This window comes from Rattus norvegicus, chromosome 14 (assembly GCF_021556685.1).
Source record: "Rattus norvegicus strain SHRSP/BbbUtx chromosome 14, alternate assembly SHRSP_T2T, whole genome shotgun sequence".
NCBI lineage: Eukaryota > Metazoa > Chordata > Mammalia > Rodentia > Muridae > Rattus > Rattus norvegicus.
This window is the reverse complement of record NC_141547.1, coordinates 72,246,564-72,265,990: the sequence shown is the minus strand read 5'-3', so window position 1 is coordinate 72,265,990 and position 19,427 is coordinate 72,246,564. Positions and strand designations below refer to the sequence as shown.

Below are 19,427 nucleotides of genomic sequence, written 5' to 3'. Positions count from 1 at the left end.
TCATACCCTTATCACCACCACCACCACCACCACCATCAACTCCTCCTCCTCCTCCTCCTCCTTTTGAGTTGTGTGACAGGAAATAGCCCAAGGTATGGGTGCGGTTTACCCCATGTCCTTGTCTAAAGATACCTTGACGTTGTTTGGCTGGGCCTGTGGTACAGTTTCTTCCTACCGATAGGACGTAAATTTTGAACCTTCATAAATACAAGCACACTGATTTTCTTTGTAGAAGAAGGCAGAGCAGTATAGAGTTACACTTTCTCAGCTTGGAATGTCACAGTATTATGACTTAATCTTTTATCCCGGGTTCCTGTCAAGTGTGATGCTATTCTGAAGCCTGTTGCATGATTGTCTCTTCTTTTTTTAAGTTCTGGAGCTCTGATTTTTTCCATGCCTGCAGACCGGAAGTTTCATAACAATTAATAGGTCACATGTTGCACATGTGCTTTCCTCCGTTCTGCTTACTTTATGAATTACATATTTGTTTGGCTCCACAAATAGTTGTCTTTTTAAAAAATACTTTGCTATTGTTTTGATTTGTGTTTCTGTGGTGCTGGGAAGGAGTACAGAGCTGTGTGATGTCACTGGTTCACTACTGAGCACTGGGAGAGATGCTCTCGTGCCATGTGACTGCAGTTTTATGATCCTCTTAGAATAATTTTCAGAACTTTGCTAATATGCCTTTAACCTTATTTGATCTTAGTTGCCTGGTGGATACTCTTATGTGGAGAGCTTTTTAAGTTTACAGTGCTTTCTCTGCTTTCTCTATGTAGTTTTTCCTTTGTTTTCCTCTCACACTGGAAGCTGTCCTGATACAGAACTCCTTTATGATCCATACATTGAAGTAAACTGCTGAAGTGGGACGGAAGCTCTGTGCATGCGGCTGGGTGTAACTGCAGTAAGCCCATGGTACAAACAACGTCTGTATCTTGATCTTTCATGTGATCTAGGGAACAGACCTGGGTGTCAGTCTAGCTCTGTAGTCCTCTGTGAAGAACCAAGAAGGTGGCAGAGTATCTGTCTGGTGATTTTAAAAGTTAACAGGCATTCATTGGTGTTCCTGCTTTCTCCTCTGCCTTCAGGGTTAGCCAGAGTTTCTTAGAGCAGATTCTGGCCAGTTGACCGCTTTCTTCCTGATGACGTTCCCCATGCACAGAGTCACTTGGGGTTGTGTCTTCAGTGATTTATGGCTTCTGGAGTCAGTTATGCTTCTGAAACTTACAGCTTCCAGAACAAATGTTCACGTGGTTCTCCTGTGATCCATTCCATTTATCTTTGCCCTGGTGCACCATTTTAGTCGATTGACAAAGTTGAAGAGGCAAATAAAGAGCACTGCTTCCTCCATGTCTTAAGTGGGAGGCCGTAGTTCCTGGGCAGCTTGTACTTCCATACTGAGGAAGCTGGGGCATCCCTACGTGGTTAGATTATATGGTGTGAAAGCCTTAGAGAGCCAGATTTCCTTCAGACTATCTCATTTATTTCAACTATAATAGCTTCTTTGTTTTCAAGTATCAAATGAGACTATGTCATCAGAACACTAGCCATGTATCTATTTTTACTTTGCCTTCACATCTATGGAAATGCCAAGCAAATAGAGGTACAGTATCTATTTTTATAAGTAAACATTATAATTCTATTCTTTACAGATATCTGTTTAGCACTTTCAGAATCATAACATGTGGTATTCATGCTTGTATAATAGCATGTATCATTACAGTTAGTATTTTATATATTTGTACCTTTTAAATGAAAATCTCATGAGTTTTTAATCTGTACGTCCACAGGATACACTAAATATGTTTGATTTTATGACTACGTGTATATTTAGATCTATAATCAAAAATATTGTCAGTCCAAACTGTATTTACCATCCCTAATCTACCCAATATGAGCCCGGCCTACTTTACATTCGCACAGAGCCTTTCCCACAGTGTGGTATAAAGTGTTAGGGCTCAGGGATGCAGCTCAGGGGTCCAGTATTGCCCAGCACTCCCAAGGTCGTGAACTCATCCCCCGCATGGTGGAAACATGAACTGTTGAGTATCTCTTGTTCAATGCTAAACTGAAAGCAAAAACTGGGATGGTGATATGGTAGATTTTTTATTCATTGTTTTTGGTAGCTGTCAGCATTATTTTCATTTTCACAAATGCTTTCATGGTAGAAGGTTTAGCCATTACCTCAACTTGATTTTAATATTAGTTTTATATTAGTTTTAATGGAATGACTAACACATTATCTTACTAGATAACTAAAGACTTGAGTTTAGTGTTTTCTTTCTTGTTTTCTCTTAGTTACACTGTGCTTGGAGCAGTTAGAGTCACAATTCTTGGTGTTCTTTGTATAGGTATAGTATACAGTGATGCTAGGACAGAGAGGTAAGCATCCAATGGGTAGATGAGAGTTATAATAGCACTTGATTTAAGAGTGAGCACTTGCTCTAGCAAACATTGGCTTTTATTAGTTAGAAATCAGAGTGTTGTTCTTGTTTCCTTGGGGTCTGGTCTTTGCATCTTTTGCATTTTTATAATCTTCTTTCTAAGGCTTTAGGGGTATGCATAAAGATTTCTGGGAAGGGGATATAGAAATTATCGTCAAGCACACTGGAACTGATTAGAAGTTTGAATTATTCAAGGTTGGTAAGGTCTACACTCATTCTAAGAGGTGTTTTGGAACTTTATATAAGTTGTGTAGACCTAGAAGTAAAGGTGAAGTGTAGATCGTGGAAATAATATTGGATTAGTTAAAGCAAACACAGAGCTTTATTGAAAGTTCATAAGAAGGAGTGCTAGTTATCTTGAGGTAGGCATTCATAGGTGTGGGTATTAAAATACCTCTACATTGAACACATATCAAACACATGTTTTCCTCCAGCTAGCATGTAACACATGTTTGGATGCAGTAGCTTATTATCAATAACTGCTAAGTGTCAGCTGCTAAAAAGTGGTGGTAGAACGTGGTAGGTCTTGAGTTGGTGCTTTTAACCACTGTGCTTTTGTGCCCTTTTTTTTTTAATTTGGTCTAATATTAATTGTAACCTAGGATCTTTATGACTGTAGGGTGTGATGTCATTTCATAAAGAATGCGGGCAAAGTGCATGACAATTTTCCCATCAGTAGTGAGGAGCAGTTATGACCGTCATCCAGAGGGAAGTGGCTAGATGTCTACCGAGTATGAGTGGTGAATAGCAGATAACGCAGGATGCATGAGACCAAGGAGTTAATGCATGTGCTGGGCAGAAAAGAATGGGAGTGTGGGGGAATTCATGATGCTGTTTAGAAGAGGGCCGTGGTTAATTAGAACTGAAAATACAGAGAGAAAACCAATAATAAGATAATACTCAGGCTTTCATTAAAGAAAATTGCCTTGAAGACAGGGAAAAATTACCTCAGCAAAGATTAAAAAGCACCACTTTAAGTCTCTGTTTTCTTATTCCCATTAACTTTGTTTCTGCTATCAACATACAGCATGTCTTTAGATAACTGCTTTTAGTCAAATTTTTATTTCACATCATAGAATAAAATGATATATTCATTCAACAAATATCTGAGAGCTCATTATATGTCATTCTGTTGTAGTGCTAGAAAGACAGTAACAGAAACGGGAGCCCTGCTCTTAGTAAATCTTTCATCTCTTTTTAAGAGCAGTGGTGAAAAGCTGTTAGATTATTTTTTTAAATGGGATGTGGGGATAGAGGAAGCAAGAAGCTGCTGTCAGGAACAGGATGGTAGATGGTGCACCTAGCACTTAGAGATCTGACTGACGGTGAGACCCTTGGCAGAAATCAGAGGTAGAAATACCCTCCAACGGGAGGATTCCTGACACAGTAGAGAAGCAGCAAGAAGGCCAGCATAATCCCTCTAGAGGATGAGGTGCCAGCTGCTTACTAGACTGGATTCTGCTACTTTGTCCAAGCAAGATGTAGCCTGTTTGTAATTGACAGTACAACCACTTGCTGAATATACATTTAAATGGCCAACATGAGCTAAGGCATGCGCGCGCGCGTGTGTGTGTGTGTGTGTGTGTGTATGTAATGTGTGTGTGCACGTGCGCGCTCACATGGGCGTGTATCCATAGCTCAGTACACATTTCAAAGTCAGAGAACAACTTGTGGGAGTTGGTTCCCTCCTTCCACCAAATTGGTCACAGGCCTTCAGGCTTGGTAACAAGTACCTTTACCCATTAAGCCTCCCCACCAAGCCCACGTTAATGCTAAAAGGAAATTGCATAGAAATAGCACATATTCATTATTTATGGATGTATTAAAACCCTTGTGAAATGGTCATTCTACAAGCTTGCTTATAATTATAAGGAGTGACTTTCCTCAAGATTTTGTAAGCTCAGATCCTGTGGGTTTTCAGGAAACTAGAATCGTTTCAATGAGATGGAGGGTCTTTTTGTAAAGTGGAACATACAGAATATGGCAGGCGAATGAGAATAACCCCGTAGACTCAGACTCATTTGAATACTTCATCATCCCTTGGTGGACTGGGAAGTATGAAGAGAAGTTACCTTGTTGGAGCAGGCGTGGCCGTGGAGGAGGTGTCACCGGGACCCCGCCTGGTGCCTACCCACTGCTCTGTTCTGTCCATCAGGGTGTAGCTCTTAGATACTTCTCCAGCGTATGCTTGCATTTTTCTATGCTCCCCACCATGATGATAAAGAACTGACCTCCTGAAACTGTAAGCAAACCCCTGATTAAATGCTGTCTTTTATTAGAAGTACCTTCCTTGGTTATGGTGTCATTTCACATCAATAGGATAGTGGCTAAAACATATCTAAGTTCCTTTTCACTTTTTCTGTTATCTGGCTCCTGGCCTAGGACTCCTGTAGTTTAGCCATCTGTCTGCGTCTCAGCAAACAGAACAAAAGAACAAACATCTTTCCCTGCTAAAGGATATTTTCCAAAAATTATACATCCCACTTTTATCTTTTATTCTCTGTCGAGATCTTACACAGTGTGGCAAAAGCTGAGAAGTATAGTTTTTATGCTTTGGGCCTTTCTTTTCAGAAAAGAAATCGTTGTTGCTAGGTAGGCACCAGTGTCAGTTTGTGTACCACCAGCCATGTAGCCTCATCACAAGGGATTATTTCAAAGCAGCATCATTTTGTTTTATTTTGTACTGAAGCTTACATGGCCTACAACCCTCTATGCATGCCTTTCCTATATTGTTTTATCAATAGGAAGTCAGGATCAAGGCAGTCAATAAGAGAATCAAGCCGGATAGGTTCCTATCCTAGCAAACATTCCACCAGTGGTGAAACCTCAGCAAAGTGACCCAATCTTTCTTGTGATAATGTCTTCATATTAGAATAGAAAGAAAATAGTGTGAAATCCAAGGGATTCTTAGCAAGACTAATTGGCAGTTGAGATCTGTAGAAGCTCCTTGCATATAATAAGCCCACAGATGTTGGTCATTATTTCAATTGGCAGGTACCTTCTGGTTTTGATCACATAAATAAAAATAACTATGAAAGTTAACTTTAAAATGTATATTACATGTAGTAGAGGATGATAATTTGAGTTTATATTTGCTCATTCAATTGTGAAGAGTTATTACATTGTGATTTCTAATACTTTAGAACAAGTATACATATATATACTCATTTGCAAATAGTTTTTTTTCTGTTGAACTTGTTTTCTGTGCCTTTTAAAATCCATTCAAATGTCAAGACTTCTTTTTTACAGTCCAAGGGAATAGTGAACCTATTAGAGAATAAATTTGTGTCAACACATAGTCACCTGTCTTTAGGTAGAGCAAAACCTCAGGAAAAGGCTCCACTTACTTAATATAATGTTGCAGCACACGGCGCTGCATTTCTGGGTTTAGATAAACACCCCTTTGGGTTTTGTTTTATGATGTGCTATACATGCATAATTCTTGCAGCAGTGAGTAAATGTTACTGAAGTTTGTGTTTCTGTCTCTTTGACTATACTGTAGGAAAGATGCATCTTACATTTTTACTTTTTGTGTGTTACATTTTATCAGGACAGAATTGTACACAACAACCATATAGGTTGCCACTTTTGAAGAAATTTACTATTTTAAATCAACAGTCAGAAAAGAGCAATTTTGATAGCTTTAAATAGTTCTCTAAATTTGATTAAATACAACATGTTAAGAAAGTCTTGATGTCTAAAATAAACTGTGAGTCCTTTAAAGTTTTGTGACATGTTACTAAAACTCAGTTCAATGAAACTGTATTCCTAGATCTTTCTATTTTGAACGTTCTCTGTGAATTTTTCTGATTCTCACTCTATACCAAGGTTTCAGAACAGGAGACATAATCATATGTTTCTAGAGTATGAAAGCTTTATTTAACAGTCCATTTAGTGAACTAATATCTTCTTTCATGAAATGTGGGAGTAAATAAGAGATGGTAAAATAACCTTTTAAGGGAAAATGGCTTAGTTTTCTTCACTGTTTGGAATCAGAACTCAAAATGTTCAAGAGATTATTTTATGCATGTTTATATGTGAATCTCTACATCATTAATATGTGCATGTGTATATATTTATGTTCAAAATTGGAATATCTGCCAATTCTTAATATTAGTAGGTAATCAATTCACTGCTTTAAATACGACAAAAGCTACAGTCTGTGGCTCGTAGAGTACATTTGGATATGTCAAGTCTTGTCAGAGTTTTTGGCTAGGGGAGTAAGGGTGCATAGAGTACTCTAATTAATCATTTCAAAATCAAAAGTTTACACTCACTCCTCTGATGGCAGTGATTTCATGTTGAATCACTGTCCTTTTAAAGGAGAGCTATGCCGAGGTGACTAGAATGCAATCCTAGCACTAAATTTTAATGTAGCCTTAAAAATGAAACATCAGAATTAGATACCAGGAAAAGACTCTGCATTTTAATGAGCTTCAATAATGGTCATCCTCGGTGTTGGCATTATCCAACAGAATATTCGATTGTGCAGATGCTCACTGATATATAGTATGTTTTCTGTATACCATCGTTGAGGCAAACTGTTGTCTCCAAATTTTATAGAGAGTCTTCAAGAAGAGTGACTTAGAGCAGACACTTTGTTGCTGTTCTTACAAACCTTAGTATTTTCTATTTTTCTTCATAAAAAAATTTTTAAACTCTAAATGAGGGACACACCTCTATGTATTAATAGCCTAGGATGTCTTCTTTGAATTTATTTAAATATGACAGTATAAAACTACATTAAGTAAAAAATTAAAAGGTGTTCTCATTTTTCATATTGTAGTTATTGATACATTTCCTTGAAGCTTTATTTTTGGCAAAGAAAAAAAACCTAAAGAAAATTTCAAACCGTTTGGGTCCATTTAAAAAACGTGTGCTTATGTTTGCAGGACTAGGGCACCCTTGCTGCTTTTAAACTTCAGATAGAGATAAGCACTGCTGTGTTTTCATTTGATCTCAAATCACATTGTGATCTTACGCCTTGGCAACCAAGATTACCTTTCTCCTTTTGTTTTCACATTTCAAAGTTGATATATGATGACTTCTAGATTAACTTTTTAGTTTTAAAAATACAGTGATTAATATTATTTTCTTAACCCTACTTACCCCCACCTCACCTTTTTTTTCTTTTCAAAGAGCTTCATAAACTTCAAATTCTTCTTTTCCTGTTTTTTTTTTTCAAGGTCGTTTGAGCTATCCTCATCCAGGAACCGACAATCTGTTAATGTTAAATGGTAAGTTTTCCCAAAGATTTGATGTTTCCATTTGGTTCCTACAAGTGAAGATGGTTGTATGTGCATTCTCCTGAACATTCCTCTGCACAGACACTTTAGTCAGTTTATAAAATAAGCCTGTGGGCAGGCATGGCCGTGCTCACCTATAGTCCCGGCTCAGCAGGATGCTGGACTGAGCATTGTGCAACCCATCAGATACACACCATTCTGGGCAACATAATGAAACTCAACTTTTACAAAACTGAGAAAATGCTGTGGGAATTAGGCATTTGTGTGTCTCCCCCAAAGTCATTGGGAAGTATATTTGTAGCACTATAATTCAGCAATTCCTGTTTGAATGTTGGGGTTCTATTTCAAGCTTTGACCTAGGACAAGTAATATTGTTTTTACTTTGCTATTTTTCACTCTGTAAACTGGAGATAGAATCTCATGGTTTATAAAAATTAAGTGAGATAAAAACTTGCAAAGTGCATAGACCCCTAGTACTTAGTAAAACCCTTATGTTTGTTTTAAGGAATATAGTGGTGAATTTATAAATATAGTAATCACACTGATTTAACATATTCTAACTAGAAGTTAGAAGTTTACCAGCCAGAAAAGAAAACCTTTGAAGTTTCTTTTCCTATATTGGACAAATATATTTATAGTCACAGGATGTAACTTACACATGAGCGTGGGAGTGGGAATGGGCATGACTTCTAGGAGTAATTTTGAATTAGATGCAGGCGAGGAAGGACAAAGAGGAGGGAGAACTATTTGTTTCAAATCACATTATTATGCTGGCTTGGCTCTTATTTAATTAAAGCTTTGTTGGAATAAGATGTAATGAAGTTGTGGAAGCAAATCTGAAAGTGAGGCCACGGCAAAATTAGACGTGTGGATGATGACGGTAGTGACTGACAGGAGAACTCAGCTGTCTGCTGGAGAGTGTAGAGTGATGGGGACACTGGTGTGGTTCAATCTGGGAGGCACTAAGTCTCTAACACATAGCAGCCTAGTGTAACCTAGTCCCAAGTGCTGGGACTTCCATAGAAGGCGGATGCCTGAAACGTTATTCAGGGACCTCTTTATTCCTCTTTTCCCTCGATATCCATCTTGTCTGTTTCTCTCTGTAGCTAACATGGTGCTATTGAAACTGAATTTAAAATAGCAAGCTAGCTTACTGTTAATGTTCTGTCCATTCAGTTTGTGAAGTATGATAGGCTTTGGAACAATAAACTATATATAGATTCATTTCCCTTAAATAGTCTGTGTGGGAAATAAAAATAAATCACTTTTATTTTTACCTCTGAAAAAGTCACTGAAATTGTCCATTTTCATGTGTCAGAGTACATTTGAAAGAAGGTAGTCTGGTAGCCTTCAAAGGTGTCTGAGTTGCATTACTCAGCAAACTTCCGGTGTTGCCTGAGGAGTAACCCAGATGCTTACAGCGGACTGTCAGTCACCTAAGAAGGACAATGACAGGCACAATGGTGTCGCAGTGTGTTTCGGCTTTTTGGTTTGTTTTCTTGTTGTTACACTAAACTGTTAATTGCTTTTTTAAATTGCTTAAAGCCCTATGAATCTTGACTGAATTATTATTCTTCATAAAGAATATGAGAATATTTTATTTCAGGCAAGTTATATCTAGTACAAAGTATGCTTATTTTATTTTATTGTCTTCTAAATATGAGCACTCTTAGTAGTCGCCATTTGAGGCCATAATGCTTACTCAGTGAAGAAAGACGACTTGGAAACTTGAGCTGTTTTGGCAAGGACTGGGGAAGGAAAAGAAGGTAAAGACTTTAGGATATCAATATGTATTCAAGTCAGGACAATGATAGTTTGTTCCTTGGGAATGCAGAGTTGAGAGGTTAAACAAGAGTCTCTTAATTGGGGTGAGGAAGTCTTAAGGAACAAGAAATGGAAGTCACCAAATAAAGGGAAGTAACAGCGCTCGGAAGTAAGGGGAAATTTTTTCTTTAACAAATGCAGTTTAGCTATATTCTAAGAATATAAGCATGCTATGTTCCCAGGAAACCAGGGGATTAAGCAATGTTAGCACAAGGCTCCTTCTATATTAAATAGCTGCTAAATACTCCTGACTGGTGAAGAAAGTAGAGCGTCTCGTTGTCTAGATTTCATTCGCTGTGGAGAAGCTGGCTCAGTTGCAGAGCCATTACTCCTTGTTACTGTAAGCATAGCTAACCCTGCTCACTTTAAAGATAAGTACTTAGTAGGACGTTTCGCAGCACCGTGCTTGGTGGAGGTATGTGGACAGCATCATAGACTCTGACACCAGCTCACCTTCCTGTACAACCTGGAGCGGCATACTTGACTTGACCTTGACTTTATTCCTTAATATGTAAGCCAGAGCACACTGCTTGCCTCGGGGGACTGGTGTGAGGACTGAGTGCACATATTTAGAACAGCTTCTATGAGTACACATTAGCCGGGGAGAGTAAATGATGGAAATCAGTTGGAAAGATCGCAGAGGAATGGAACTGGAGTCATATGAGCACACGACGAGCTGGGAGGTTACTTCACATGTCATATGATGAAGAGATAACATAACTGGTGTTTGCAGCTATTGCAAGGATATTGTATATAAAAGCAGAAAACTTGTTTTTATTATTGCAGGAAAACCAATAGGAAGAAGCTATATTAGAAGTTGTATGTAAGGACAAAGTTTGGGTCCGTTAAGTTTGCTGCAGTGTAGGACACTTGTTCCATGGGGTGGATGGGATAAAATTCAATGGTACACAGATATATTTTTAAACAAATGTATGGCTATTTAAATTAAGTAGTATTTTTAAGAAAATACATGTAGCTGACAGAAATCAGTGATTACAGTGCATCTGAATTCTTTAATTAAACATATTACAATATAAGTAAGAGTGAAAACAATACAAATTAAATATACTAAAATTAGAAAGGCCTTATAACTCCTTAGGAGTTAATTATGTGTTGTGGTTAAAACTTTCAGGCAAGGCTTAAATAAATCTTGGGGAATAGAAAGTTAATCAATGCTGACCATGCAGCATTGCCCTAGGAAGAGCCTTTGCCAGACTCATAACTCTGAGCTACTGCTACTCCGATGTCCAGGCATGAGAGAAAGCCTGGCACCCACATAGCTCATGGAGTTGTATAACCGGAGCCTGGAACCCTTAATTGTGGACTCAGGAGGCAGAGGCTAGCAGGTGTGTCAGCTGCAGACTAGGGGGTGTGCACGGGGGTGTGCACGGGGGTGTGCACGGGGGTGTGCACGGTACCTTCCATCTATCTAGTCAAAAGACAAATAGAACCACAGAGAGGCTCCCGTTTCTGAAGCGACCATGTTCCTCACATAAGTTGGAAATAACGTTGACTTGATGGCTAACGACTACTATTATTGTAAGTCACAGTTATATGCTATATTTAGTTTTCATCAGTTTTTTTAAAAAGTCACATTGCATGCAGATATAGCCTGTTTAAATTAGCAGTTTTGATTATTTAGAATGACAGTTAAAATGTTTATATTTTGAGTGTATGTAATATCAGGAAAAAAATAACACCAATGCCAGAAATCTGCATTTCTTGCAATAGTAAGGAAAAATGTATGTGTGTCAAATATTTGTGTGCATTCCCCCCACTTTCCCAAAAGAAAATTAGATACATTTATACAAAAGGGGAACAGGGTTGGGGATTTAGCTCAGTGGTAGAGCGCTTGGCCCTGGGTTCGGTCCCCAGCTCCGAAAAATAGAAAAGAAAAAAACAAAACAAAACCAAAAAACAAAAGGGGAACAGACAGAACAAAGTATGAGATGAGGGACCTACTTTGGAGTTTAAATTTGCATTTATTATCCGTATAATACACCATTTATGTGATCAAGAGCTTGCCTTATTTTGGGCTGAAATGAATCATAGGGATCTTTTAATTAAGGAAATTTACCGAAGCTGGCATGGTGGTGGATGCGTGTCATCCTAGCACTTGGGAGGTAGAAGCAAGAGAATCGGGAGTGCACGGCAGTCCTCAACAGCGTAGTGAGCTTGAGGCCAGCTTGGCTTGATGAGGCCCTGTGCCGAGAACAAGCCCACTGTTGATACTGTGCTTCTCAAGGTGGGTGCTCTAAACCTACCATGTCAGTTTATGAAGTGAGGAATCATGGGTAGCCTTTATGAAGTGAGGAATCATGGGTAGCCTTTATGAAGTGAGGAATCATGGGTAACCCTCATATGGAGGCTGCGCACACCAGGGACAGTGAGTGCGGTGGATGGTGATGTGGGATTTTGAAAAGGACTGTCACTTGGAGCATGGGTATTTTTCTTTTTAGTTTTGCCCTGTTAATGTTAGAGAAATAATAGTTGTTTTAGCTTCTCACCCACAGAATTTTAACCTTTATTTCTAGCTGATTTTGTATTTTTCTTCCTATGCTGAAGTAATTAGCTATGCTGAGCTGAGAACCAGTAGTTAAGAGCACCAAGTCCCTAAAGAGCTGTTCTGTTCCGTGTTGCTGTCTGGTTAGAACCTGAATAACATCGTTGGTAACCTGCCCCAAACGCGATAGGCTGTTGTATAAGTCTTCAAACTGCTTCAGAGCCTCCTTTGTACATAAAGAGTACCAGCAATCTATGAAGAGTTAGTTATTTCTTTATAAATGCTTTATAAAACATATTTTGAAGAATAAATCACTTGAAATCGTATTTTTATTTAGAAGTTCAGACCCCAGAACTCCACATAAAAAAACGTAATAGAAATAGGTATTAGACTCATCATTTGTAGTGCAGTGGTGCCAAAATGATGATTTCTATGACAGGGTAGGACATGTTTCCCATAGTTTAGCTTCATTTGTAGACAAGTCTGTTTTACTTATTAACCCCCCCACCCCCCCCCCCCTAGCATGCTTTCATGAGTCGGGTGTGGCTGTGTCTGTACCATATGCCCCTGTGGAAGTCAGAGAGCGGCTGTCAGGAGTCTGTTCTCTCGTTCCAGGTTGGGTTCCTGGGGCTGAACTCAAGTCCTGTGGCTTGCATGGCAAGTACTTTTACCCACTGAATATCATAGTGGCCACATTTCTAGTTTCGATAATGTAGAAGCTTTGAATCTGAAATTTGTCCAAAAAATAAGTAGAATGTCTCTTAACAGGTTTCTGAAATTCTTCTAGCATGAGATAGTTAAGAGAATTTCCTAAACAATTATGTCAACACTAGGGATGGCACTAGACTTGCGATGATGTGCATATTTACCCATGTGTTCACCATTTTGGTACTGAGTAGTCCCATCTACCGTATAACAGTTAAGAACAGCAGCAGGACTGGTGGTGTGTATTAGGTCAGGAATTAGTCTCCACATTCTAACCTCGTCACAATTGATGTTTGGATTTCAAATTTGTTAAAGATAGTTTTCATTTGTTTTATCAATCTTTGATCTCTTGAACCATGGTTGAAATTTTAATTTTAATTTAATTTAATTTTAATTTAAGTTTAATTTGAATATTATTGGGATACCTCTAGGAAAAGCAAGAGACTTAACTCCTGAGGTGTTGCCATGCAGTGGGACCTGTTAACTACTTGAAGATTTATTGTACCTGTTAAGACTTAAGGGAATTTCATTAAATAGCTCTGTTTAAGTTAATTTCATCAATCTGATTTGATCTTCTACAATTAGTTTCCCCTTGAGGTGAAACTATTTTTAAAGTCTCTTTAAGTCTTAGACGAATTAAACAGAATTCTAAAAGCAACACTAACACGTGTCAAGTAAGGTGTAAATAGACTGTGCATCTGTTGGCGCCCAAGAGCAGACTGAGCGTGTACTGTAGTGACAGGGATGGTGCTAGTTGGTAGCTGCTTAAAAGACTGATGGACTTATGCTTACCCACTTATTTCTGGGAAGTTGAAATGACTGAGACATGACATGTTTTTTCTTCCCAACTCATTATTATAGGAAAATTAATGTCATATTAGCATAGAGTAGCATTTCTTAAGAGAACAGCCTTACTGTACATTTCAAGATATATTACATAGCCTTACATAATGCAAAACATACTTCGTATGTGAAATATATCATTTGACCTTTTAAGTTTTTTATACTTTACAGAGAGGACATTTCTAATACAAATTTGAATTGAGATTTATTCAACATTGAATGTTTCTTGCTTCCCCAATGTAAACATGAATTAAGACCTTAGTCTTCTAGCATTTGCTTTTTGTTTATTGCTTGTGTCATAAAAATTATCAGGCTAAAACACTCATTTAGTGTGCTGATTGAAGGAGAGATTTCTCAACACTGCTTACTTTCTGTGAAGACTTCACATTCATACATTATCCTCAGGAATGGTGTAAACTGCCAGCTCCTTTCTAGCTTATCTTGCTAGCATTTATCATTCGTGAGAGTAGTCATTTTAATTTGTGCTAGAATGCCTCTTACCTAAAGGCAGACACATAGTCAGCAGCTCTTATATGTCAGAAGACTGGAAAGTGTCATTTATGTCATTTGCTGCAGTCACTGACTGTTTCCCTAAGTGGCTTTGAACTCAGCTTTGAATACAGGATTTAGTTTTACAACTCAGTAACAGTGAACTTTCTTGACCATTTACATTTTCTAGTACTACCTTGTCAGCTCTGTCTGCAACATAGATTAATTATTCTACATAGCTAGCAAACAATATATACCATACTATTTTATCAAAAGAAGAAAAACAGGAATTTAGTTCTAATTAGTTTCATTGATTGAGAAAACTATTTTGGGAACCATTTAACTGTAAATTGTTAAGTGTTTCTATCATGATTAGGTGAAACTAGTATCTGTGAGTTTTATATAGCTGTTTCTGTCTGATTTTACAGCTTTAGACTCAGATGGCATATGTATAAAATATTTTTAAAGAATATATCTGACATATATCACGTGTATATCTGTATATATGTGTATATATATATAAGTGCTTTGTAAATGGTAAAATAAGCCAAGTTTAAGTGCTGACATTATCATCGGTCTTAGAGTAACATTTTCTAAATGCCCACATAGCTTTTCATATCGCGGATATTTGTGTGTGTGGGCTTATTTTTAGTTCTAACATTTTACAATTTGTCCTTTGTTTACATGCAGCAAGGAGTTATGGGCGAAGACGAGGTAATTCCTTTCTGTTTGCTATAGTTCATCTGTTTCTAATTGGGCTGTGTTGATCAATGTCATAATTACTGATCTCAGAAATTTTTCATACAATGTCTGAAAACTCAAAGAAGAATCACATGTTGATGTGAGCACTTACCAACTTTTCAAATTTTAACTCTTAACCTATAAGGGTGTATTTTCATACTAATAGTTATTAAATAAAATCTGTCCTTCTTAAACTGTCCGAATTTTTAACTCTTATTAAAAATTATGTCTCTATCTTCTAAAATAAGGCTATTGCATATATCCTTAAATAAGTTGTTAGTATTAACAAGAGTGACATGTGATGTGATTTTCTACTCAATAACCAATTGTCTTATCAACGACCCCGGTTTCTGTCTGACTCGGTTGGAAGTGACACCTGTGTAAGTAGATTACTGTTGTCATTGACAGACATGTTCTGTCATTGAATCTGTGATGCTGAGATTCCGTTCAGCCCCTTTCTCTACTCCTACCTATGTCCCTTTCCCTTCCCACCTCCTCCTTACAACAGGAATTTCTTGAGCGTGCTTACTAGGACCAAGGGACCAGGCTTTGTGGTATGGGGCTACTGCTGAACAAGCACCACAGAAGAGCAGGGGCACCTTCTGTCGCTGAACCTCTCCTCTGCCTTTACCATGTGTAGACGTGAAAGGAAGGGAAGGGAACATGGAAGAAGCAAACCCACTTGAGTGGAACAGTGAGCCCGACCTCAAGTGTTCGCTCTTCCCCCTGAATCTCCCTGAAGCCATGGAAGAGAGACAGTAATGCCTGTGCCCTTGGCTGTACCTGACACACATGTGGTTGTATCCCTCTGTTGATAATGCCTTCTCCAACACAGGCGAAGCCAGTTATGAGCACTGACAGCCTGTGCTTGGTATTTCATGTTCTTAAGTGGTAGCTCCCATTTCATATATCAGTTTAACTTCATTGCTGAATCTTGGCTCTGCAGATACTTGACTGAATCTTTGGGTCCTTTAAGTTTCTAAAAACCTGGAAGAGTAAGGCTGAGTAATTTTCTAAAGGATACTGTTAGTGAGCTGGATCAGAGGGGAGGTTGCTCTGTTTTCAGATCTGTGTTCCAGATAACTCGACAGTAAAGTGTGGAACTTTGATTCTCTTGAAAATATTTACCAATCTGATTTTTTCAGGTGATTTAAAAATAATAGAGCAGAATTCTTTTCATGTCAGACACTGTTTATGTTTTATTTCTAGTTTCTTGTGTTAAGTCAATTGAGCATATTCTGATATAAAGACTGTGCTAAATTTTTAAGAGCAAGGTATCAGACTCAGTGGTTTTCTTATTATAGCTCAGCTCAGTAACTGCAGACGATGATACAGGAAGAAAAACAGACATTTAATTCCTTGCTGCTCAGATAGGGACTTGCTATCTTCCTAGCTATGTCTCCCCTTGGGAGCTGTAAAGAGAGGTGCTCCACTTCAGAGCTACCTCAGCACTAGGTATAAGCCTCCATATTCTCTTGTCCTGAGCTGGGAGCTTCTTCATGACAGCTGGGAGCTGTGGCCTCTTTTTCCTCAGGTTTGTACACCATGGCTATCATAGAGTTGTAGTCCTCTAGAGTTATATATAAATCCATGCTGCACTTCCAGTTTGGATGGTCAGATGAGAGGTTTACCATTGAAACTAGCTGCTATGAGATTTCATTTGAATTTGGAAGTGCCTTGGCTTGGTAAGTAAAAGAAATATTTTATTAAAAAAAAAGAAAGAAAGAAAGAAAGAAAAGCCCTGCACACCAGGAAAACAGTTCAAAAGGAATAGAGACGGTGGCCCAGCTATCTTTCTGCTGTCTCTCCATTTTCCCTTCACACTGACATATTAGCAGTCTCCAACCCTTCTAGCCTCCAGGAGTTCCCTAATATGAACCTGTGCTCCAGGTTTGATAGGTTAGTGAAATGATGTGTGTCCCTTTGGTCATTCCTTTTTGTTAGAATATATACAGCTGCTCATGGGGGATGTGTCAAAGTCGAGCTGGCGTTACTGGTGCTGCTCTGATGCCGTGGAGGTGGGGCAGCAGCAAGTGTCAGAAGGCAGCCTGACTCCCTTGACCAGTGGGTTTTAGAAGTGTCTTCTTCCTTCCCACCTTTGCCTGACCTTTCTGCAGCAATGAGCAGCACCTTCTGTTTTAAAGGCTTCTTACTTGGCTGTAGTTAAACCAAAGAACTGCCAAAATAAATGTCTTTGTTATATTTTCAGTTCCTTAATAATGTCAACAAGAACTTTAACTCAAGCTGGTTCTAGGTATTGATTTATGAAATATACTTTAGGGATGATCAAAGTGTAATTATAGAAAAGTAATGAGCAAAACCAGAGGTATCTATCTATCTGTGAATGTCAGGAGCCTGGGGCCCCGGAAGTTGTGCAGTGCTAGGAGAGGAGGGCACGTTGCCCCTCCTCACATGGGGAAAACGGCCTTTCCCTTGTAGTTGCTGTGTTGCTTAGTGTTTCTTCCATCCTGTTCTGAGGATGAACATCCTGCTCTGGGTTGGAAAAGGGTCAGGATTGTACTAGTAGGTCTATAGACTTATTTAAGCCCTGCCACTCAGAATGTTCTATTTCTATGTCACAATCTGTCCTTCTGATAGAGGAGTGAACAGCTATTTTCTAGAAAACATAAAAATGCTATAGGAATATTTGAGTAATAGAAATAAAGAACTTATTTTAATTAATGTACTAAGGAAGCATTGGGGTTGGGGGGGGCAGTTAATCCAAAAGTTGGTATATTGCCACTATATACAAAGAATTAGCAGCAGTTTAATATAGAATATATTATTTATTTCCAGGATTTTCTAATAATCTCGTGGAGTGTATTGATGTTATACCTTCCACATCTTTGATAATTGTAATAGTCATCTGAGAAAGGACAAAATCCCTGAAGCATGACAAAATCCATCAGTGTAGTAGCTCTACATAGGGAGCTGGCCATGGCCTCTGGGCACAGTCTGCTGAGTCGAGCAGTGTCGGCTTTGGGAGCTGCACTAGCATTATCTACTGTTTGTTTGTTCCCACTTGGTCACCTTGGAGCCACATACTAGTAGAGTTGAGTAGTTATAGCACAGAATGTACTGCTTGTAAACTTAATTTACAGCCCCAAAGAGGCTGTTACACAAACCATACCCTGCCATATGAATTTTAAAGAAAATAAAATTGCAATAAATTTAATTTTAAGGGAAATATACCTGGTAATTAAGTTTTCAAAGACCTAAACTGCTAGCCTAGAATTCATTTCCTTAGCTCTTTGTCTTGTAAGAAAAGGGGAAAATTATTACTGGGGCAAACTACCTTCAAAGAATTGTACATTAAGTAGCAGCTCTTTCCCTTTGGAGGAACGTACCAGGTAAGCGACTGCTTGTTCTAACTGGTGGTACTGAAGAGAAGCCGATCCCGAACCGACCGCTACTGCCATGATGATCAAACAATAAATCCCTGCATCTTCACACTGGAGGCCGTTTACAGCTTTCCTCCTAGAAAATAGGAAGAATATTCAGATTCCCTCTAACTTTAAACATGTGCTTTCATATTTTAAAACTTTTACAATAATATTCTATAAGTAAAATATGGAATAATTCATAAAAATTGAAGAATCCTGCTTAGAATCAATGTATAAAATGATTAACTTATGCAAACGTTTTTCTTCCCATACTCCCACATTGTCATGTTGAGAAATGTTTGTTCTGAAGTTCCAGAATAAGTTCAAACTCTGAAAACTCAAGTGCAACAGTGTCTGAGTATGTCAGCAAAGCATCCGCATCGGCTTCTCCAACATGCACACATATGTACTGCACACACACTGTCCACACAGGTCCATAAGATGGGGCAGGGCAGGAACCGAGCTCAGATCCCGTGCTGCCGTGGTGTTACATGTACAGCAACAGCGGCAGCGACAAAATCCACTCAGCTTGAAATGTGTAAGCTGAATTACAGTTGTTGCAAGGAGGCTTAAGAGTTGCCTACTGAAAGTATCCAAATTACCGATTATAGATTCTATCAGTTATTTTTATTGACGATTGCCAGAAGAAACCATAATACAACATCATTAGGCATCCAGCTTGATTTCCCTAATGACTAAAATGATGAACTTAGAGTATCTTTGTATATACTTATTTTTTAATCAACTGACCTCTATATTCTGTACTTCCTCTTTCAAATGAGTATTAAAATGTATTGGAGTTTTTTTGGTTTGGTTTGGTTTGGTTTGGTTTGGTTTTTACTTTTTGAAACACACCGTTGACTGTTTCCTAGAGCTGAAGGTTGTGATGTGTGGCTGCTGTGGGAAGCGTTCTTAGCATTGCGTTGCATCCTCTGTGCGGCTGAGCTGTGGTTAGTGGGTCATACACTCTGGGTCTGGTTATAGCAAGCATAGTACTCAGTTACGGATTGACGCTAGTATTGTCACAGTGCCTTTGTTGTAAGTATACACATCATGTAGTTCACAAAGAGCTTAAGTTGCTTTAGGTTAACTCTTATTCCTCTTTAGATTTTAAGTATTCGATATCTTCTATCAAAATAAAAGTCATTTAGACTTTTGTTTATTGTATTTGTCTGTTAAGTTCACATAAAAATACTTGAAACTATGTGCAAAATATTAGCACTATTAGTATATCTAAATTCAGTCCAGTATT

The 19,427-nt window shown here is 38.3% G+C and overlaps 1 protein-coding gene across 22 annotated transcripts in view; it reads left to right on the top strand.

The window, feature by feature from the left end:
• The window catches only part of Cpeb2 (cytoplasmic polyadenylation element binding protein 2), a 52,321-nt gene that overhangs the window by 17,976 nt on the left and 14,918 nt on the right, over positions 1-19,427 (top strand). For 10 of the 22 annotated variants that reach the window (XR_015636716.1, XR_015636714.1, XR_015636711.1 and 7 more), the window contains one exon: positions 7,628-7,678. Coding sequence is in view for 16 of the 22 variants with exons in the window: in XM_087583815.1 (XP_087439941.1) it covers positions 7,628-7,678 (51 nt within the window). In the remaining 6 variants the exon portion in view is untranslated. Of the gene's footprint in view, positions 1-7,627; positions 7,679-12,629; positions 14,317-14,741; positions 14,766-19,427 lie in introns of those variants that run through there. The other 12 variants (XR_015636713.1, XR_015636712.1, NM_001446965.1 and 9 more) reach the window with 2 other exon arrangements.